Genomic DNA, 23,589 nt, shown 5'->3' on the forward strand with positions numbered 1-23,589 from the left:
AAAAATGGAGTAAGGAAAGGAAATTTTCAGAGGAAAGAGTAGAAAAGATCATGAAGGGGGTAAGTACCATTAAAATGGAAAAGTTCCAAGAGTTAGTAAAAAAGATTTATCAAAAATGGCACAGAACCCCAGCCCAGTTAGCATATATAATAAAAGGGTTCAGCTCAAACTGCTGGCATTGTAAAAGGGGGAAAGGATGGTTTACACATATGTGGTGGGAATGTGAGGAAGTGAAGATATTTTTGGAAAAGAACAAATAAACAGGTTATTCAAGGTAAAATTGTATATTGGGCCTGGTCTGCGGGAAATTGGAGCGTTGGGTTTACAAACGCTGAAGAAAGAGGTCCAACAAACTTTGATGGCGATGGTTAAAGCTGCCCATGCTGTAATAGCACTGGGATGGAAGGATAAAAAATGGACAATGGACAGATGGAATGAATATATTTATGAACAAGTACAATCAGATATTATAGAAATAGTACAACAAGATTTCCCATGGATTATAAAAAATACAAAGAATCAAAGAGAACTGGTTAATACATGTGAAATGGGTTGAAGAAGGGAAAGGAGAAAGTGATCAGATAAAGGAGAAAATAGACAGACTCCTGGACTAGCTGCACTTAAAAATGCTTTGTAAAGTTGGAGGGAGGGGGGGAAAGTGGGTAAAAAGTATATAAAGTGGATGTATATAAAGTAAGTTGATTTCTATGTATTAGATAGATACCATTGCAATAAAAAAAAATTAAAAAGGGACGAGACGCGGCCGGCATGTCGGATAATATGGAGTGTCGGATAAGCAAAAGTTGGATAACTGAGACTCTACTGTATTTGCAGTGAATTAATGAGACTCAGAGACCTTGATGAACAGCCAGGTTTTCACTTGGTGCCTCAGTGAAACAAGTATTGGCACCAATTGGGTCTCCGAAAGGAGGAAATTCCACAATTGGGTGTCCCTGTGATATTGAAAAAATGGCTTGTTGTGGAAACAAAGATTGTAGATAAGGCTTGACTGGAGACACTTTCCAGAATCACTCTTCCAGAAGTGAATTTCCCTTCTGAGGAGTAGATTTCCTCTCACTTTCTGTTGTCTCACTCCTGTTCTTAACTCGGAGTCTTATGTAGGTTGGCTGTCAGAACTCAGGGACTCCCTGAATTCTTTTTTGAACTCCTTTTGGGAAAGACGTAGGAAAACCTTTCTTTGAATGCCAGTATCTCACAATAAAAGCTGCCCAATTAGCTCTTTGTAAGGAGCAGAGGTGTCAAATCTTCTGATGATGATGATATTTAATGATTTCACTGTATTTGACCATAACTTTTCCACTGACCACAACTTCTTTAATCCTGCTTTGAATCAGCTTCTGCTTCAGGAATATATGGGTCTAAGAAAGTATTAGAAGCTCTATGTGTTGGGCGCCCACGCTCTGCGGAGCCCTAGTTATTCCGTGGACAGCTCTGCTGAATCATTGAACAAAAGGCATAACTTTAGCCAAGTCCGCTTTTATGTTGATCATTGCACCTCATTAATATTGCAGGCTAAATTTTGCCCTTGGGGCGAGGCGAGCAAAATGTACTGGAAGGCAGGCTGCGAGTTGGTTTCATCAGTAAAAAAAAGTGAAGCACAGCCACAAAGGCCTGGAAATCCTCCAAGGTCGCCTTATATAAATGCTGTCTTCTTGCCCTAAATCAAAGGGCATTTACTTCCCACCTTTTTATTGCAGGTGTATTGGTCAAATGATGGTCCTTTTCTCATTCGTCAAAAATGGGAAGAATTTCATTAGAAGATATGTTTTTTCTCATTTATCATTCTAAACGTCTGTGAAATGGGATAATTAATACCCAGATTATAAGTGTTAAAAAGGAGAAAGGGTTTTAACACTTAGGGTTCCCCTATCCTCAGTCTGAATTAGGTTTTAAATGTACAGTAGAGTCTCACTTATCCAAACCTCGCTTATCCAAGCCTCTGGATTATCCAAGCCATTTTTATAGTCGATGTTTTCAATATATCGTGATATTTTGGTGCTAAATTCGTAAATACAGTAATTACAACATAACATTACTGCGTACTGAACTACTTTTTCTATCAAATTTGTTGTATAACATGATGTTTTGGTGCTTAATTTGTAAAATCATAACCTAATTTGATGTTTAATAGGCTTTTCCTTAATCCCTCCTTATTATCCAAGATATTCGCTTATCCAAGCTTCTGCCGGCCCGTTTAGCTTGGATAAGTGAGACTCTACTGTAATATATTTTCATATCTTTGAGTCAGATTAGAAGGGAACCGTGGTGGCTCAATGGGTTAAATCCTTGTGCTGGCTGAACTGCTGAAATAAAGGTTGGGTTGCCGACCTGAAGATTGCCGGTTCGAATCTGTGGGACTGGGTGAGCTCCTGTCTGTCAGCTCTAGCTTGCGGGGACATGACAGAAGCCTCCCAGGTTACACATCCCGGCGTCCCCTGGGCAACGTCTCTGTAGAAAGCCAATTCTCTCACACCAGAAGCAACTTGCAGTATGTTCTCAAATCGCTTCTGACACAATAAAAAAAGTCAGAGTAGAGATTGATCTTGTGCCATATAGTGGATGGAAAGCCTTCTGAGCTACTTCAGAAAAAAGTTGTAAATATCTGATAGGTGAACTGTTGGACATTTTTCCAAAAATGTGAACTGTATCTTGCTCCTTTCTATTACTTTACAAACAGAGCAGGGTTTTGTTATTTGCTTTATCACAATTTAAAAGTTAATTTCTCATGCATACATGCATCTTCTTTTAACTAATCATGGTTTCTCTCGATTTGCCCAGTCCCAAAGCTTTCTAACGGAACTTCTTGACTACATCAAGGTATGTTACTCTCCTTTTTTTCCCTCTTTGCCTTTGAAGAAAGGAATATTCTTAATTTTTTTCTGGTGCTACAGGTCTGTGCTTAACACTCAAAGCATCTCGTTATAAATCCAAAGGATATAAACAGCTTCACTTATAAGAAACCTTTATTTATAGAGCAAATTGCTGATATTTATTTGTCAGCTTGGTCCTAGAAGCCCAAAGCGATAGTTATTGCATGGAACAGATATACAACTCTTGTTCAATTTTAGCGGGTTCACAAGTGGAAGTAGCTTGAAAACAGTCCATGTGAAAGGGATTTAAGGGTCTTAGTAGATCACAAGCTGAATATGAGTCAACAGTGAGATGCAGCAGCTAAAACAGCCAATGTGATTCTAAGCTGCATCAATAGAAGGATAGTGCCAAGATCGAGGGAAGTCATAGTCCCACTGTCTTCACGATCACTGTGTTTCAGTATTTGAAAGGATGTCACATTGAGGAGGCCAGTCTTTGGGCTCCCAAAGTGCTACTCGGAATCAGGATGTGTGATGAGCCTGCATTTGTTTTTGTTTTACCCGGCATCCTTTTAAAGGAGAACTCTGGCAGTTCCAAGCTTTGAGAACTGGTTTTCGTGGACTGGTTTCCATTTAGTCTTCTCAGTCCATAATGCTCAGTTTTCCAGCTTGGCTGCACCTGGCATCATAATTTTGGGAGTTTGGGTTTTATCAGATGAGTTGGTCATTGCAAGGCGTTTTGCTGCTACTACTATTGCAGTTTCTGTTAACACTTTATTTATCTGTGTTCGATATTTTCCTCTGTAGCTGGGATTCTAGGATAGCTTACAAAAGTGAAAAGAAATACAGATTAAAATAACATATAGTTCAGACTTTAAAATGTTATTGGGTACATGCAGATAAACTCTCTATAGAATTAAAACATATCAATCCAAAGGCCAAATAATAATAATAATGTGGATTTTTAATTTTTCTTTAATATCTTTGTCTTTCTTTCTGGTAACACTTTCTGCACTCAGTCCCAGTTTTATATTTTTACAAATGTATGATTTCTACGATGCAAACAGACATTTCCAAAGTTTTTAGTTTATCATTTCTTGTTACATTTGTGATACACACCTACACACTGTAGCCAACACATTAACGTGTCATGACACACACATGGAAATATCTGCTGTAGGGGCTGTTCTCGAATAATCCTATAACACTATGTAACAAAATGTAAAAAGAAATTCTGTTTTTGGTTTGAAAGAGTTATTTCCTGTTTAATGGAATGTTACTTAATTTGAAAGTACAGTAGAGTCTCACTTATCCAACACTTGCTTATCCAACGTTCTGGATTATCCAACGCATTTTTGTAGTCAATGTTTTCAATAAATCGTGATATTTTGGTGCTAAATTCGTAAATACAGTAATTACTACATAGCATTACTGCGTATTGAACTACTTTTTCTGTCAAATTTGTTGTATAACATGATGTTTTGGTGCTTAATTGTAAAATCATAACCTAATTTGATGTTTAATAGGCTGTTCCTTAATGCCTCCTTATTATCCAACATATTTGCTTATCCAACATTCTGCCGGCCCGTTTATGTTGGATAAGTGAGACTCTACTGTAGTTGTTATACTCCAGAAATAGTTTTTGTGGCTGCTGCAAACTAGGTTGAATTGGTTGAGACTCTATGAGATATTCATTGAAAAACTAGAGCAAAATGTGCTGCAGGATGTCCTTCCGCAAAGACAAAGTTTTTGCTGTTTAATAAACTTTTCCCATGTTTTTATGATAGAACCAATTAGGAACAAAAATCGTGTTACATAGTGTAATTGTCACCAGGTAGGAATGTCTCGGTTTATATCCCATTGCTGCCTACATCCAGATGTGGGATTACCGCTCTTTACTCCAGCTCTCTATATATAAATCAATATATCCCTATCTGGTGACAATTACACTATGTAACACAACTGACCTATTGGTCACTCTTTTTATCTTATAGAGAGTGTTCATTGTCTTTCCTTCAAAGGCAATTTGCGACACAATCCTGCACTGTTTAAGATTAAGGGGTGTGTTGCTATGTGTTTTCTGAGCTGTATGGCCATGTTCCGGAAGCATTCTCTCCTGATGTTTTGCCCACATCTATGGCAGGCATCCTCAGAGGTTGTGAAGTCTGTTGGAAACTAGGCAAGTGGGATTTATATATCTGTGGAAGGTCCAGGGAGGTAAGTGTGAATGTTGCAATTGGCCACCTTGACTAGCATTGAATGGCCTTGCAGCTTCAAAGCCTGGCTGCTTCCTGCCTTGTTGAGAGGTGTTAGCTGGCCCTGATTGTTTCCTGTCTGGAATTCCCCTGTTTTCTGAGTGTTTTTCTTAATTTACTGTCCTGCTTTTAGAGGTGGCCAATTGCTTAGTTTCCAACAAACCTCACAACCTCTGCTGATACCTGCCATAGATGTGGGCAAAGCATCAAGAAAGAATACCTCTGGAACATGGCCATACAGCCCGGAAAACTCACAGCAACCCAGTGATTCTGGCCATGAAAGCCTTCGACAATACATTCAATGGTGTTGTTATTTTCCACACTGAAAAGTGGATTTCCTTCCACCTGGCAGTATCCAGAGGCAGAAAATGGGCCTCTCTAGTTGCTAAACTTGCACACCCACACACCCCAAAATGAGCTGTAAATCAAGTACTGACTGTTAAGTCATACTAGCAGCACGTACCAAGCATCCATCTTAGAAACAAGTCTCAGTAGGACATCCCATAAATAATTAAGCACTGGCTTCCAGATTTGAGAGATTATTTGATGTCTGTCAATGACACCTTGAGAAGATGTCAGTTGAAACTAATTTAGTTAATTTCCATGTTTTAAAAAGCTATTCAACTTTCTTAGGCTTCATCAATTGCCTTTGAGTATTTTTTACCCTAGTTGTTGTAAGCACACACGGCAAAATGTATGGATGTATGTTTAAAATACATTGCTGACATAGTTAAGGAGACAAAGCATTCACTCTAGAGTTAGCCGTTAACTGAAATATTTCATTATGTTATCCAAAATTGGTATGTATTTACCCATACTCTTTGAGAGATACAATTCCAAACTCCACGTAGATGCCAAAACTGTAGATAGCAGGGAACACTATTAAAATGAAGGACTCCTGGCTCACTAATGCCATAGAGTCACACTGCAGGACCTAGAAAATGCCTTGTGGTATGACAACTCTCATGATTCCATAGCATAAAGCCATGTCTGTTAAAATGGTGTCAAGCTACATTAATTCTGTATAACTACACCCTAAATTAAGATGCCAGAATCCTTGGTCTCAGGTGTAGTTCTGCACAAGGGAGTCCTGCAAATTTCAGTCACATTTGTCACCATTTGTGGCTATTAGGGCGCAATTACATATCTTTACACTTTTGTTCAGACCGCCCTCTCATTTTATCCATTTTACCATTAAGTGGTGGTCTCTGCTTTATATCATCTTACCAGTTTATTGTATTGTTATTGTATTATATCATATTATTGCTTTTTAATTTGTTTATTTTATCTGTTTGATGATGTTGTTTACATGTGCTTTTAATTTTTTGTTCATGGTCTGTTATTTGGGCTTGGCTCCATGTTAGCCACCCCGAGTCCCTTTGGGGAGATGGAAGCGGGATAGAAAAATAAAGTATTATTATTAGTAGTATTAGTATTATTATTATTGAAACACAACAAGATGAGTTCACAGCAGACACTCTGCTGGCTGTTGTATTGGATCACACATCGGACACTTTCCTAGTGTCTAGGACTGTGTGATGTGTTGGCAAATAACGTGAGCAGATCCCAGTAAGGTGGTTTTCTGTAGCTGGCAGGTGGTAATTTTGTCAGCACCAATTGTATTTAAGTGCAGGCCTAGGTCTTTAGGTACTGGATCCAGTGTACCAATCACCACTGGGACCACTTTGACTGGCTTGTCCCAGAGTCTTTGTAATTCGATCTTGAAATCCTCATACCATGTGTTGTTGTTGTTGTGTTGTTACTATTATTATTATTGGTTCCTCTCATTAAGCCATTGTTTTGTACCTTGAATGCTGCCCTGGACTCTTGTTGGGATTTTAGCAAAAAGGCAAAGTGCAAAGTCTAATCATTCTGTGACCTCTATCATACATCTTATCAATCTGGTAATTGGGTTGCTGTGAGTTTTCAGGGCTGTGTGGCCATGTTCCAGAAGCATTCTCTCCTAACGTTTCGCTCACATCTATGGCAGACATCCTCAGAGGTTGTGAGGTCTGTTGGAAACTAGGCAGCATTAATCTGGTAATTTAATTACTCTGCAGGCCAATATGTAACTGCACAATTCAAGTGTAAGACAATGAAGCTTCAGAAAGTGTGCTCTTGGATAGCTTGCTATGACTCTTGTCTCTTCCCTACAGAGTGCCAAAGTGGTCCTGTTGGAAGACCTGGCTTCCTATCTGGGCATAAGGACACAGGTATGTAGTATTTGGAAGCAGAAGAACGCATCAATTGTTAGGCACCATCAAAGGCTAAAGGCCTTGTAAAACTATAGCTTCCATGATTCTACAGTATTGAGCTATGGCACCTAAACTATTGTCAAACTGCATCGATTCATCAGTGTAGATCAGGGGTCCCAAAACTAAGGCCCAGGGGCCAGATGCGGCCCTCCATGGTCATTTACCTGGCCCCCGCCCTCCGTTTTATAATATAATATTTTTATTATATCAGTTTTAATAACATATTATATATACATATAATATTGATAAAATATTATAATGTTATACAATATAATACTAATAATAATACCATATAATAATATTAAATTATATATTATATATTACATATAAAATTACAGTATAATGGTATAGTTCAATATATAGTAATATATAATGCTTATATTGTGCTGTGCTAATAATATAATTTATTGTATGTACATACAGCTGCTCTGAGTCCCCTTCGGGGTGAGAAGGGTGGGATATAAATGTAGTAAATAACTGTAGTAAATAAATAAATGAATAATTTTAGACTCAGGGTCGCCCAAAGTCTGACATGACTTGAAGGCACACAAGAACAAGAACAACAACAACAATCCTAATTAACTTGACTATCTCATTGGCCAGAAGCAGGTCCACATTTTCCATTGAAATCCTGATAGATTTATGTTGGTTAAAATTGTTTTCATTTTTAAATATTGTATTTTTTTTTTTCGTTGTTGTTGTTGTTGTTTTGCACTACAAATAAGACATGTGCAGTGTGCATAGGAATTTGTTCGTATTTTTTTTCAAATTATAATTCGGCCCCTCAACAGTCGGAAAGATTGTGGACCGGCCCTCTGCTTTAAAAGTTTGAGGACCCCTGGTGTAGATGAACCCCAAAAGTGGTAAAATCCAACTGATACAATCTAAATTAGGGGCTTTTAGGAGACTAGTGGGATTTCAGAGGCATAAACGCAGCCTGCATCCGAACAGTGCAACCCCATATAGATAATAATTTAGCTAAATGAGCCAGTCCTTGACTCTGTGTAACACAGGTTCTTCTTGGCTGGGTTTTCTGCACTTTGAATGCCTCCCAAAATAGACACTCTGTGGGCCTTTGTCAAAATGCTAGCATGCTTGTCTTCAAACATGCCAGCGCACCTGGAAGCATGAAGTGTGTTGCCTACTTGATTTGTTTTTCCTCAACAGGATGCAATTAATAGAGTACAAGACCTGATGGCAGATGGAACGCTCACAGGTAACAACAAAAACATGATGGGACTGCATCACCTTGTTTTAGATTGAAACAGATGTCTTGAAGCACCTAAACATCAACTCTGGGTTATTTTGGGTTTCATTCAGGTGCTGTTTCGATTTACAACTCAGCAGCACTGCAGATATCACTGTTTTGAGTAGAAATAACTCCAGGTAGAAAACCTGGTTGACAGAAATGACACTTGCTAGACTACAGTTAATGTATCACACAAGTGTAACGCTTCCAGCATAAGTGGAGCGGGAAAGGCTGCCGATGAAGCAGGCAGGAAGGAAGAAAGGTGCTGGAAAAATAAGTTTCTCAGATTTTGCTCCTGGGAAAAGTAAAAAAATGAATATAGTGCACCAAAGGATTTTAGCCACAGGACTTATATTGAAAGAAATATTAGCCTCACACTATTCTGCTTTGGTCAGATCTCACCAGGAATAATAGTCCTTGTTGTCCCTTCCAACTCTAAACTGTAAATCACACACACAGAGAACCACAGTGAACTTTACTTTGCCAACATACATGAATGGCTATTACTATCAGGGCCTTTTGTTGGATAGATAATGCTGTGTTAGATAGAAATACAATGTGTGAAAAATAAATGAAAAATACAGTTCTAATAGACATGTGGTCACAGCACATTCCACTGAAAGGTTAAGCAAGCGGAGATGTGGATGTAGACTCGGACAGCAGAGTCATGACTGTATGATAGACATGACGAGAATTGTATCATTTCCTGTGATTCCTATGGGTATAAAAATGGGTGACAGATGTGCATGATCTCTGGTCATGCGGTCTCTCTTTGCCATGCAGTCCTCTTTCAGTGATGATCCCTTGCCATGTTCGTCGCTTCCCGTTGTTTTGCTGTGTGTATATCTTCACATATACCGATATCAAACCTGATGTGTAAATAGTTGTATATATTCAGTGATTGAAGGTTAAAGCCTCCAAAGGAATTTGGATGAAAGCCAGAGCTCAAGTGTCTTATTAAACAAGGTCAGAGGCTGTGTTATAAATCTCTGCTAACTACAGATAAAGACTCTGCTGTGTTTTGGTTCAATTTAACTGCTCGCCTTGAGACAATTATTCCCGTGCACAGCACAGAGAGGATGTGAGAGGAAGGAATTAATTCACATATCTACCCAGCGGGCGTGTTGTTTGTTTTGTTTTTACCCCAACACCTTTTGATTGTTATTTTTAATGTAAAGGTTTTTATCTTGTGTAATAATGTGTTTTTTTATACTGTTTATGTATTGTATGTTGTTGTATTATTGTTGGAAACCGCCCTGAGTCCCTTCTGGGAGATAGGGCAGTATATAAATAAAGTTTTATATTATTATTATTATTATTATTATTATTATTATTATTATTATTATTATTATTATTATATTGTTACACTGAGGGTGAATTAGATTTCAGAAGAGAGACATAAGTGTTACTTTTTGCGGGCTTCCCCATAGACGATCTAGGCATAGTGTTTGCTGGTGTTACTGGCTGAGTGCTGATTGGAATGCATAGAATAGAATCCTAGAGTTGGAAGAAACCAAATGGCATCCAGTTCAACCGTATTCTGCTGTGCAGGAGGACAGTCAAAGCACTCCTGACAGATGGCCATGGGTTTCATTCTGTGCTTAGCCGTTGAAACCCACCTGAAGACCTTGGATGAGTCACATACTCTCAGCCTCAGAAAACATTGTGATAGGTTCACCCTCTGGTCACCATAAGTCAGAAACAACTGGAAGGCACATAAGAATAAAAGAGGAAGAAATCAGTGTCACCTAATGCTGTTTTTAGATGACGAATCACCAGCATTTTAATCAATAGATTACTATTTGGTGGGGATGGCATTCCTTCTTCCTCCTTTATACTCTTTACCAGGCAACATAAGCTGGCAAACCTCAACTGGCAGTGATGGAGTGACACTGGCAAACCTGCCAAGTAGGAATATAAGGCTCTTCTGCCTATTAATTAGTTGGGCACTTAAAATCACATTTAAAGCCCTAATGGTGCCCATTATTCAATTAAAGGTTGAAGGCCTGGCATTCCTCTCTCGCGACGCAGCCCAAACCGCGGAGCCAGACTGACAAGAAAGTTCTAATTAGGCAATTAAACGAGTGAAGCGCAAGCTGCGGCGTTTTTAATCCCGGCCTGGCCTTTTCCTCCAGGTGTCATCGACGACCGAGGCAAGTTCATCTACATCACGGCGGAGGAGATGAGCGCCATGGCCGACTTCATTCGCCGGAGGGGACGCGTCTCCATTACGGAACTGGCCCAGCACAGCAATTCCCTCATCAACCTGGAGCCGGAGCCCAGGGCACTTCTTACCAAAGGGGTGGCGTGAATTGCCTCTCTGCGAGGCTGGAAAAAATAAAGGTCTCAGTGAAAAAAACAGGCAAGACTCCGTTTCTCTTTGCACACCAAAATATTAATATTAAGCATATTTTATTTGGGTTGTTGTGTGTTTTTCGGGCTGTATGGCCATGTTCCAGAAGTATTCTCTCCTGACGTTTTGCCCACATCTATGACATGCATCCTCAGACAACCAAATCGTGGGTTCATCATTAGTCCATTTTGTTGCACTAGAGCCCGGAAACACCTTTTCACCACAAACCACACTCTGTCCAGATAATCCAGTCAGTAAAGGTTTATTTAAAGAAGAGTATATACAAAAAATAAGCAAATGCAAAAGAGATAATCAAATTTCAAAAGGTTATTTCCAAGATAGCCAAGAGTTCACAATCCTTCCAAATACAGTCCACAAAAATATCCATAAACAAGATAGCATGAATCCAAGACAGGCAACCTATGCAACACAAAAACTAGAAACAAGAGCAAACTTAGGAACTTGAATACATGAATTCCAAGAACATAGGACTCAAAAAATGAGAGCTGTTCACCTGAATACAATGTTGCTCTGACAAAGAATTGTACCAGCAGGAACCAATTTATAAGGCCTCAGTCCCTCCCATAACATCATTTCTCACACACCTGCTTTTCCTCTCCCTATCTCTAAGTCTCTGGGAAAAGCGAGTCTGTCTTTGCATGCTCTGTCTCCTCAATTTCAAGCGCCTTGACCTAGACAAACATTCGTCTCCCACATTTCTCTCAGCCCGCACTTCTGACAAGTTCCCATGAGAACAGATACCACTTTCTCCAGTCTCATGGGAACTGCCAGGAGATTCCAAAACAACTCTCTCTAGGCTACTTCTATCTTCCTCTGGGTCCTCCGAATCTATCCCTTCATCCCCTTCCTCATCTCAGAATCTGACCAGGCTACAACACATTTGTTAATAAGTGCAAAACGACTTTCAAACCAGTTTGCAACAATTAAAATAAACCAAAAATTGAACAGAGAAACTGGGATATTTTAACAGCAGATGAAAAAGTGAGTCAACAGAAAAAAACACAGTCAAAACACTCCCCTGAGTGGTGGGAGGGGGAAAGTTTTTGGGAAGCAAGCAAGGCGAGGGGAATAGGATCTGGGCAGTGAGGGAGTAAAGGCTTTTGGTGGCAAGGGAGGAGGGGAAATCCTTTTGGCAGCAAGGGAGGCGATGAAAATGACTTTTGGCAGCAAGGGAGGCGAGGGAAATCTTTTTGGCAGCAAGGGAGGCAAGGAAAAGGGCTTTTGGAAGCAAGGGAGGTGAGGGAAATCCTTTTGGCAGCATGGGAGGCAAGGAAAAAGGCATTTGGGAGCAGGGGTAGCAGAAAAATCCTTTTGGCAGCAAGGGAAGCATGGAAAAAAGGCTTTTGTCAGAATGGGAGGAAAGGAAAAAAGCCTTTTGGCAGCAAGGGGACCAAGGGGAAAAGGCTAATGGTGGTGAAGGAGGCAGGGAAAAGGAGCTGGAGCACACTTTGAGAATCACTGATCCAGAAGAAGGCCACAAGCAATGCATTAATCATCCACTCACTCTCCCACCCTGTCCACCAACTTGCTTGGTTTCTGCAAAGGAGCAAATCCGCAGATTTTGGTATCCACAAGGAGCCTTGGAACCAAACCCATTGGATATTAAGGTGTATGGAACTGGCCCTATAGATAGGGTTGGACTGCCTCTCCCATCAGCTCTACCCAGCATAGCCAAGGGTGCAGAATGCTGTGAGTTCCACTATCCATTATGCTTCCATTATCAACAGAGGTTCTATGGCTGCTATGGCTGCCCCCCGACACATGCGCACTTGCTTGCATGACGTATGAGGAAGGCATGTAACCAGTTATGTCGGAAAGGATGACTGAGTCAAGTAGTGCACGGTTGCCCAAGGCAAGTGGGGAAGGGAGGGCAGGGTTGAAAGAATGCAGCGCACTGCGTTGTAACGGCTATGGAACTACAGTTATGGCTGCACAGGAGAAGGAGGGCTGGGACGCATGGGCCGTGGCTGGGACCAAGGGGAAGCCCCTCCGATGCCCAAAGATGCGCAGGGCAGGGGCACACAACCAAGACTGTTTTCAAGGCCAAAACGAAGCCATGGGTGTCTAGAGCATCATTGTCAGGCCAGGTCTATAACGAAGCCATGGATACCGTGTGTGCCAAGGCCATCCTTCTCACATTAGGCCCAAAATTAAGCTGTGGCTAGCACGTGGCTGACATATAACTCTCAAGTCAGGCCCGAAATAAAACTGGCTAATGTGTACCCAACCCGACACATCTTTTGTCAAGCCAATCCCAAAAGGAAACTATGGTTAGTATGTGTGCCTAGCACAATGATGGGCAAGCTTTTGCGCTTGGTGTGTCAAAATTCACCAAAAAACCTAGCATGACTTGGGTGGTGTGTCACTTCGAGAGAGAAAACCCATATGTATAATTTAAATAATATATTTAAATAATAATTAATATAATATATAACTGTATTTAATAAATCAAAAACTATTCACTACCCTCATTTCCATGTACAACGATCTATGGTACCTCTTGCAGTTTCCATGCTGATTTCTCTCTATTGTAGTTTCAATGTAGTCATGAATAATGAATAATATAATAGTAATAATATAATAATATACTGCAATAATGATATAATAATAATAGATTTTTTAATATATATATTGTGCATAATTCCCATGGAGTAAACAACAAAACCACTGGACCAAATCACACCAAATTTGGCCACAAAAGACATAGTCATCCAATCAATCTGCATGCGGCAGCGTGTCAGCAAAAATGGCTAGGCGTGTCAGTGCTGACACTCGTGTCATAGGTTGGCCATCACTGGACTAGCACATCATTATCAAGTTAGACCCACAATAAAGCAATGTGCTTGGCATACATGTTTAACATGTGAGCCAAGCACATCATTGTCATGAAGCCATGTCTAACATGTTTGTCTAGCACATGACTGTCACATTAGGTCCAAAATTAAGCTATGGCTAACAGAAGCGTTTGACACATCACATTAACGACAGTATATATCTAATGTGTACCTGGTACATCACTTTCAAGTCAGGCCCAAAATTTAGCTGTGGCTAATGTGTACCCTAAGGAGCCCCAGTGGCGCAGTGTGTTAAAGCGCTGAGCTGCTGAACTTGCAGACTGAAAGGTCCCAGGTTCAAACCCTGGGAGTGGCATGAGCACCCGCTGTTAGCTCCAGCTTCTGCCAACCTAGCAGTTCGAAAACATGCAAATGTGAGTAGATCAATAGGTACCGCTCTGGTGGGACGGTAATGGTGCTCCATGCAGTCATGCCGGCCACATGACCATGGAGGTGTCTACTGACAATGCTGTCTCTTCAGCTTAGAAATTGAGATGAGCACCAACCCCAGAGTTGGACACAACTGGACTTAACGTCAGGGGAAACCTTTACCTTTAATGTGTGCCTGGGGGCCTCCGGTGTCACAGTGTGTTAAAGTGCTGAGCTGCTGAACTTGTGGACCAAATGGTCACAGGTTCGAATCCGGGGAGCGGAATGAGCGCCCGCTGTTAGCCCCAGCTTCTGCCAACCTAGCAGTTCGAAAACATGCAAATGTGAGTAGATCAATAGTTACCGCTCTGGCGGGACGGTAATGGCACGCCATGCAGTCATGCCGGCCACATGACCTTAGAGGTGTCTACGGACAAGCCGGCTCTTCGGCTTAGAAATGGAGATGAGCACCAACCCCAGAGTTGGACACGACTGGACTTAACGTCAGGGGAAACCTTTACCTTTTAATGTATGTCTGGCACATCATTGTCCAGTTAGCCCCACAATACAGCAGTGTGCTTTTCCCATGTTTTTATGATAGAACCAACTAGGAAATGCCAATTATAACCCAGGAACAGAATTCGTGCTACAATGGGACCAACCCATTCCTGCCTAGCTACTGGGGATCAAATTGAGAAGGGAAGGCTAATGCCTTTAATTCGCCAACTCCATTTGCCCGACAGCCGTGCAGGTAGCCAGATGGTTTGCACAAATCTTTTTTTCCCTTCTCCTTTATGGCAGGACTCAAAGGCTAGTACAACACAACCAAGCGCACCAACTCGGCTATTCACAGAGTCGGAATATGCGGCGCTCCAAATGCCGCGAGTCTCACAGCCGGCAAGTGCGGCGTTTCAAGCTCGACGCGAAACGCTCCACGAGAATATGCAGGAGCTGTCCATGGCCACGGTCTACAGCCTGCTGGCCGCGCTGATGGAGTGCTTGAGCATGGCCTGCCTCTGCGTGGCCATCTCCCTGCTCAAGTGGGTCATCGTGCTCCAGCACTACAGCCAACTCCCACGCGTTTTCGTGTCCAACACTTTCGGCGTGCCCTACGAGATGGTCGTGTACGCACCGCCAGGCAGCAACAAAACAATTACAGGTAAGTGCATTTGCAAGAAGGACAGGGAGTTGAGCGGATGCGCTCCTAACTTGGATGGTGAAATGCGATGACGCGCTTTGGACTTCAACTCCCACAATTCCTGGCCTCAGGCCCGTTCCTTTTCCCCTTCTATGCCATTGCAGACAAGACTTTTTGGTCCCACTTTGGATATTGTTCCACAGGTACCGTATATACTTGAGTATAAGCCGACCCGACTATAAGCCGAGGCACCTAATTTTACCACAAAAAACTGGGAAAACGTTGACTCAAGTATAAGCCAAGAGCGGTAAATCTTAATAATAATAATAATAAGTAGAGTAAAATAATAAATGTAACAATGCCAATAATAATAGAGGAAAATAATAAATGTACCATATATACTCGAGTATAAGCCTACCCGAATATAAGCCAACCAGGACCCTCACCCGAGTATAAGCCAAAGGGGATTTTTCAGTTCTAAAAAAGGGCTGAAAAGCCCAGCTTATACTCAAGTATATACAGTATATATATATAAACCTTACTTGCCTAGTTTCCAACAGACCTCACAACCTCTGAGGATGCTGCCATAGATGTGGGCGAAACGTCAGAAGAGAATGCTTCTGGAACCTGGCCGTACAGCCTGGAAAACTCACAGCAACCCAGAAAGGGATGTGTTTAAGTCTTCGTCTCAGCTAGGGCAGCAGCTGTTTCCTACTATTTGCAGGCTGTAATTGTTTTGCGGAGAGTGCAAAGATTCTTTATGTCTTTCTTTAATCAGCTCCCTCTTTCCTTCCTTCCCTCGTTACCAGGTGTAATGAAGTACAAATTTTGGTTTACAGCTATTATGTTTAATTGTGTGTATATGTTTTAAAAGGGTAAGTATTAAAGTGACCAGTGCGTGGGGGATGGTAGCCAGCTCAGCATTCTGAGGCAGGTTGCCATAGAAACGTAGCTGCTTCTGTAGAAATGTAACTATTTCGAAGCTAGCAAGAAAGGGGCGGAGCTAGCTGGATGAAAAAGGAGGGAATGTTTTAAAAAAGAGTTCAGTCTGTGATCAGAGGAATCACAGGGAAAGATTGGTTCTGAGATGGTTGGAACCAGGGAAGTTGGTTGTCTATTAGAAATACTGCACACTATTAACATAAATATAAGAAGTGCATTATTTTTATAAATTGAAATTGAGGTCATTTTATTCAGAGTACTATAGTTCCTCCTCTGATCTCCATACTAAAGGGAAGAAGTGGAATTCTGCCAGCCACAGCAATCTATAGCAAATAATGAATGCTTGCTTAATAATAAGCAAGCAGGCGGGAGAGCAAGCCAGCTGCAGTTAACTGCAATGAATCACTCAGACCAGGAGGTCATGAGTTCGAAGCCGCTCGGAGCCTATGTTTGTTTGTCTTTGTTCTATGTTAAAAGGCATTGGATGTTTTCCTATATGTGTAATGTGATCTGCCCTGAGTCCCTTTCGGAGTGAGAAGGGCGGAATATAAATTCTGTAAATAAATAAATAAGTTCAAATGTCAGTCTGTGATCAAGGAATCACAGGGAAAGACTGGTTCTAAGGTTGTGAGAACCAGGGAAGTTCAGATCTCTAGTTTGAGTCATTTTAAATAGGTCAAGTGACTTATTTGAGTTAGTACTGGAGTCTGAGTGCTAAGGGGAAGCAATCCCAGTTAGATCCAAAGTGATCAGTTGATAGCATCGGTTGTAAGAGAAGAAAAAGGTTTAAACTGCTCAAGGAAAGGAGAAAGTCTTTTGAAAGGGAATTCACCATATGTTATTATTGCAACTGTTGAAGAAAGTGTACCTCTAAGTGAGAAACAACATTGTAACCATTAGGCTCTGTGCCTGAATAACTTGTTATTGTTCTTTCAACATCCAAGCCTCTGTCGCATATATTCTAAACTAAGTTACGCTACCATCTAAAGTGAAGAAGAAGAAGAAGAAGAAGAAGAAGAAGAAGAAGAAGAAGAAGAAGAAGAAGAGTAAAAGGTCTCCTCCCTGAGTCGGTCACACATCGCTGAAATAGGAGGCACCTCCTTGTCAATTGGGGGCCACCACGTTACAAATTGGTGGCAGCAGGTGGATAAAAAAGATTCCCCCTGCCTGAAGGAGCCTTAGACATTCTTAGTCCCTCACAAATTGGTGGCAGTTGTTATAAATTCTTTACGCCAGGGTTCACCCTCCATTCTGCTCTGCCCCAACCAAATCTGAAATCCAAAACCAAAAATCCAACTTTTGTCATTTACAACTCTCTCTCTCTCTCTCTCTCTCTCTCTCCCCCCCCCCCCCTATTTTGACAGGGAAACTTTATTTCTTTGAGGATGAAGAGGAAGACAGCGTGGTGCCTGTGATGATCACCCTTTGTATCATGGGCCTGTTTTTTGGCTTTATGGCTTTCCTCATGGATTTTGTGAAAATAAAGCGCTTTGGCCGGCACCAAATGTCCATCACCTGCTTCCTCCACATTTTGTCAGGTAAATGTTTTCCTTGCCTTTGTGTGTAGCAGGAGATGATACGGGGCAGTTTCAAACAATAGTTTCAATGGAGTGTACACCATCACAATCTGTTGCTGCTGCTGCTGCTGCTGCTGCTGTTGTTGTTGTTGTTGTTGTTGTTGTTGTTGTTGTTGTTGTTGTTGTCGTCGTCGTTGTTAACACCATCATTTCGGAAGCAAATAGCCAGCTTATGGGTGAAATGTGGATCCTAGCTGTCCAGTGAGAGGTATCAGCAGATGCAAGGGAACGCCAAGGTTTACAAAACTTAGTTGTTGTTTATTGTTTGTCATCAAGCTGGCAAACAAGAGAGACTTTTAAGAGCCTTGGTAATTAGCTATCGTAGTCTGGACTTACAAAACTCAGAGTTACAACTGACTGAGTTACCTTGTTTTATTGTGTTTAATCTGATTTATTTTTTCTGTTTGTTGGTACTGTTCGTATATGCTTTTAATCTTGTTTATGTTTTGCCTTTGGGCTTGGTCCCATGTTAACCACTCCGAGTCCCTTCGGGGAGATGGTGGCGGGATATAAAAATAAAGTAGTATTATTATTATTATTATTATTATTATTATTATTATTATTATTATTTTATGACACAGCAAACAAGATAGACATGCTGGATTCCGTATCACCAAATCACAAGTCGGACACTTCCCAAGTGCCTAGGACTGTGTGATGTATTTTCGGATGATGCGCACAGATCCCAGTAAAGTGGCCTTTTGCAGTTGGTAGATCATAATTTTGTCAATGTCTATTGTTTCCAAATGCCGGCTGAGATCTTTTGGCACGGCACCCAGTGTGCCCATCACCACCGGGACCACCTGCACTGGTTTCTGCCAGAGTCTTTGAAGTTCAATCTTGAGGTCCTGATAGCGGCTGAGTTTTTCCTGTTGTTTTTTGTCAATGCGACTGTCACCTGGGATGGCGACATCAGTGATCCAAACCCTTTTCTTTTCCACAACTGTGATGTCTGGTGTGTTGTGTTCCAGAACTTTGTCAGTCTGGATTCGGAAGTCCCACAGTATCTTTGCGTGCTCCTTTTCCAATACTTTTGCAGGTTTGTGATCCCACCAGTTCTTTACTACTGGCAGGTGGTACTTGAGGCATAAGTTGCAATGAATCATTTGGGCCACATAGTTGTGCCTCTGTTTGTAGTCTGTCTGTGCAATTTTCTTACAGCAGCTGAGGATATGTTCAATGGTTCCGTCAGTTTCCTTGCACAGTCTGCATTTTGGGTCATCAGCTGCTGGGAGGTGGTACTTGAGACATATTATTTATTTATTTATTTATTTACAGTATTTATTTTCCACCCTTCTCACCCCGAAGGGGACTCAGGGCGGATTACAATGAACACATATATGGCAAGCATTCAATGCCAACAGACAAACAACATATATAGACAGACACAGAGGCATTTAACATTTTTTTCCAGCTTCACAATTCCGGCCACAGGGGGAGCTGTTGCTTCACTGTCCACTGGTGGCTGTACTTCCTCATTCCTTTCCTCGTGTTTTGCTGGCAGTTTTATGATGTTGTAAATTAGTTAAATTAGCCTCCCGCATAAAGCGTACCTAAATTTCCCTAATTGACAGATGCAACTATCTTTCGGGGCTGCATAGGTCAACAGCAAGCCAGGCTATTTAATGGTCAGGGGCTTAACCCGACCCGGGCTTCGAACTCATGACCTCTCGGTCAGTAGTGATTTATTGCAGCTGGTTACTAGCCAGCTGCGCCACAGCCCGGCCCTATTATTATTATTATTATTATTATTATTATTATTATTATTATTATTATTATTTACCCTGTAGACTTAATGCAGTTTAGTTCTACTTTAACTGCTATGGCTCACTGCTATGGAATCACAGGAGTTGTAGTTTTACAAAGTCTTTCTGGTTTGCTGTGAGTTTTCCGGGCTGTCTGGCCATGTTCCAGAAGCATTCTCTCCTGACAGTATGAGGGACGCCTGGCTCGACAGCAGTACGTGTGAAAAGGATCTTGGAGTCCTCGTGGACAACAAGTTAAACATGAGCCAACAATGTGATGCAGTGGCTACAAATGCCAATGGGATTTTGGCCTCCATCAATAGGAGTCTAGTGTCTAGATCCAGGGAAGTCATGCTGCTTCTCTATTCTGCCTTGGTCAGACCACACCTGGAATCACACTGTGCCCAATTCTGGGCACTTCAATTGAAGGGAGATGTTGATTCTAAGCTGGAATGTGTCCAGAGGAGGGTGATTCAAATGATCAAGGGTCTGGATAACAAGCCTTATGAGGAGCGGGTTAAAGAGGTGGGCATGTTTAGCCTGCCGAAGAGGAGACATGATAGCCATGTATAAATATGTGAGAGGAAGTCATAGGGAGGAGGGAGCAAGCTTGTTTTCTGCTGCCCTGGAGACTAGGACACGGAACAATGGCTTCAAACTACAGGAAAGGAGATTCCACCTGAACATCAGGAAGAACTTCCTCACTGTGGGAGCTGTTCAGCAGTGGAACTCTCTGCCTCGGAGTGTGGTGGAGGCTCCTTCTTTCGAGGCTTTGAAGCAGAGGCTGGATGGCCATCTGTCGGGGGTGCTTTGAATGCGATTTCCTGCTTCTTGGCTGGGGATTGGACTGGATGGCCCATGAGGTCTCTTTCAACTCTAGGATTCTATGATTCTATGACATTTCGCCCACATCTATGGCAGGCATCCTCAGAGGTTGTGAGGTCTGTTGGAAACTAGGCAAGTGGGATTTATATCCCTATGGAATGATGTCCAGGGTGGGAGAAAGAACTCTTGTCTGCTTGAGGCCAGTGTGAATGTTGCAATTGGCCAGCTCGATTAGCACTGAATAGCCTCGCAGCTTCAAAGCCTTGACTGTTTCCTCTTTGGACTGCTTTCCCTTCCAAAGAGGGAGAGTGACTCACCAAGCTACTGTCAGGAAAGGGTTAAATTGAGACACTTTTACCTTCCGTCTCAATTTACCTTCTCCGGTGATCTAGCAATCTGCTTAGTTGCACAGAAATAAATCCACACTTCTCAGCTGTTGGCTGAAGCCAGTGGTAAATTATCATTATTGAAGTAATTTACAATATTTACATAGCTCTGCAGGAGGTAACATCTAAGCATCCGACATGATCGATGGCCACGAGTGAAGCTTGTCTGCTGTCCACTCGCACATTCCAGAGCAATGACGAATGTCTTGTTGTATCCGGAAACCACACACTTTAGCCTGCTAGCAATACTCTATGCAATTAACTCTTACACTACTGGAATGCTGCATTACAGGCACACACAATCAATTTGCTTTAAACCATAAGTGAAATTTCAAAACTACACAATACAATACTCCAACTTCCATGAATCTGTACCATTGAGTTAAAGCAATGTCAAACTGCATTCATTTGACAGCGTAGATCCACTTTTCTTTGTCATGCAGTTTCAAACTTTATTCTATGACAGTGTAGATAGGGCCTTAGGTTAGCATAGGTAGGAAATGGCTTGAATACACACAGTGTTGTGACTCAGCTGGAACCTCAGAGTGATTCTGATGGGGATTATGGGATTCAGGTTCAAAATGACTCTGATGGGAATTATGGAATTCAGGTTTAGAGTGTTCCTGTTGTAGAAGATGAGGAACAGGGAGGCTTTCCCACAGCAGGGAATGGTGTTGATGATACTGAAACTAGCCAGGTGCAAACTGACTCAGAAAAGGAGGACAGTTCTCAGCCTGATAGCTTGCAGACAGACTCTAACGAGCTGGCTGGCCTTGATGAAACGGAATCACTAGATCGAGCTGGTCGTTTGGAATTCAGGCAGGTTCGAAGGAGTGTCAGAATAGCAAACAAGAAGGAGGTCAGAGGCCAAAGAAATGCTTTCATGGGTATTATTCAAAGGGTATTAGTATGTTGGGAGAGAAACCTTTGTCAAAGCAACTTCTTGCTCAAGTCAAGATGCAAGCTCTTGTTTCCTGGATTATCTTGCAGCCTTTGTGTATTCAAGTTCATGGGACTTTGTCATGCTCTCTTGGGACCTTGTGTATTCCTTATGATTTCTTGGATTATTCTTTGAAGCCTTGTTTTGTAACAATCTTTTGTAACTTTACTTTTACATTTAAAGAACTATTTATCTTTCTATTTCCTAATAAACTACAAAAGTCTTCAACCTTTTGTGCAGCCTGGTGTATATAGCAAGGTGAAACTAGCCTGAGGTGCGACACACAGGGATGAGGGATTTCTCCACGGCTTGTTTTGCTCATCGTCTCTCTTTCTTTCTTTCCTTCTTTCTCTCTCTCTCCCTCTTGTAGGCATATTTATCATCTCCCTCATAACCCTATGTTGTTGGTGCTTGATGAAGATCAAGTGGCGCACCACTGAAGAAGGATGGAAGATATTCCACTTGAGCGTTGTCCCCGGAGAGAGTTTCTACATCATCTTAATGTGTTTAGCTCTGATCATCTTATCCGTCGTATTCAGTGTGCGGTCAATGAACAGCGAATAATGAGGGGACCACTACGAAAAGAGCCGCCTTTCCAATGAAACAATTGAAACACAAACAGCCACTGCAACACAGAAATGTCCTGAGTTCAAGTACAACATTCCTGCTTTCATTGGCCATGGTTTAGGAGGGGGCCGGCCAAGTTAATGCGTTGGACTGCAGTTCCCATTGGCCTGCATTAGACTAGCTAATGCCGAGTCCTAAAATGCAGTTTTTATCTAGGAGGTCACGTTTGGTCCACTCTAGTTAATAGAAATGGAGACAAATATGGTTTCCTTCTATCCCTTGTCCCTTGCATAGAAACCCTGGTTTGCTTAAGATGGATTTCCCAATTCTGTTTTAAATCGGCACCTCTGGTTTGAGCAGGATCTTATCCCAAGACGACTAACCAAACTGGAGTTAGATTGCAAAAAGGGGATTGTGGTTCGAAAGCAAAGAGGGTTTCCATACCAAACCTTGGACCCAAAGGAGGAAGGAAGAGCAAGAAACAAGGGGATTGTTTACAGTTCCAACACTGTTTTACGCTTTTTAAAAACCATGGCTTAGGAAGCAAGAAATGTTATATCTGAACCAGCTTACATCAGATCTGCGAATCAACCTAGATAAGAAAATGATTAAAAAAGGAGAACATAATATCTAATCCAGTCCTTCGTTATAGTAAAGTTGCTTTATTCCAAAGTGCCAGTTCACAGCTATATATATTTATATATAATTACATATAGATATCTATAGAGAACATAATATCTAATCCAGCCCTTCGTTATAGTAAAGATGCTTAATTCCAAAGTGCCTCTTCACAGATATATATTTTATATATAATTAGTACATATAGATATCTATAGAGAACATAATATCTGATCCAGTCCTTCGTTATAGTAAAGATGCTTAATTCCAAGTGCCAGTTCACAGATATATATATATTTATATATAATTACATATAGATATCTATAGAGAACATAATATCTAATCCAGTCCTTCGTTATAGTAAAGATGCTTAATTCCAAAGTGCCTCTTCATAGATATATAGATATTTATATATAATTAAATATAGATACGTACATATAGACCACATCCTGGAAGGAACAAATATAGTAGTGTTAGCATCTACCATTGCAGCAGCCTTCCATTTATACGCTCTTGTGGTGTTTTACATCTCTAAATAATCTAGTTGTCTCCTTCCTTCTAAAGCTGTCTTGCGCATAGGAAGGTGGGTTCCTGCTTAATTAACACAGAGATGTGCATATTTGAGCATCTTATTTTCCCGTTGCCTTACTTAACTCCTTCTGTTAAACTATTAAAAGTTGGCTT

The 23,589-nt window shown here is 41.3% G+C and overlaps 2 protein-coding genes and 1 non-coding gene across 3 annotated transcripts in view; all 3 read left to right on the forward strand.

Annotated features, from left to right (window-relative positions):
• The window catches only part of ddrgk1 (DDRGK domain containing 1), a 35,020-nt gene extending 24,069 nt beyond the window's left edge, over positions 1–10,951 (forward strand). The window contains exons 6-9 of the mRNA XM_062981044.1: positions 2,800–2,838; positions 7,243–7,299; positions 8,509–8,557; positions 10,726–10,951. Coding sequence (XP_062837114.1) covers positions 2,800–2,838; positions 7,243–7,299; positions 8,509–8,557; positions 10,726–10,901 — 321 coding nt within the window. The 3' untranslated portion in view covers positions 10,902–10,951. The remainder of the gene's footprint in view (positions 1–2,799; positions 2,839–7,242; positions 7,300–8,508; positions 8,558–10,725) is intronic.
• On the forward strand, positions 3,423–3,511 carry mir146b (microRNA mir-146b). The gene has a single exon (NR_129866.1). It is a non-coding gene; the product is annotated as a microRNA mir-146b (primary transcript).
• A 122-nt stretch (positions 10,952–11,073) lies between the features above and the next one.
• Positions 11,074–22,928, forward strand: LOC103280066 (uncharacterized). The gene is made up of 4 exons (XM_062981045.1): positions 11,074–12,816; positions 14,969–15,326; positions 17,612–17,785; positions 22,091–22,928. The coding sequence occupies exons 1-4, from the start codon at positions 12,772–12,774 to the stop codon at positions 22,282–22,284; spliced, it is 771 nt and encodes a 256-aa protein (XP_062837115.1). The 5' UTR covers positions 11,074–12,771; the 3' UTR covers positions 22,285–22,928.
• Positions 22,929–23,589: the final 661 nt, after the last annotated feature.

Source organism: Anolis carolinensis, chromosome 5 (assembly GCF_035594765.1).
Source record: "Anolis carolinensis isolate JA03-04 chromosome 5, rAnoCar3.1.pri, whole genome shotgun sequence".
Taxonomy (NCBI): domain Eukaryota; kingdom Metazoa; phylum Chordata; class Lepidosauria; order Squamata; family Dactyloidae; genus Anolis; species Anolis carolinensis.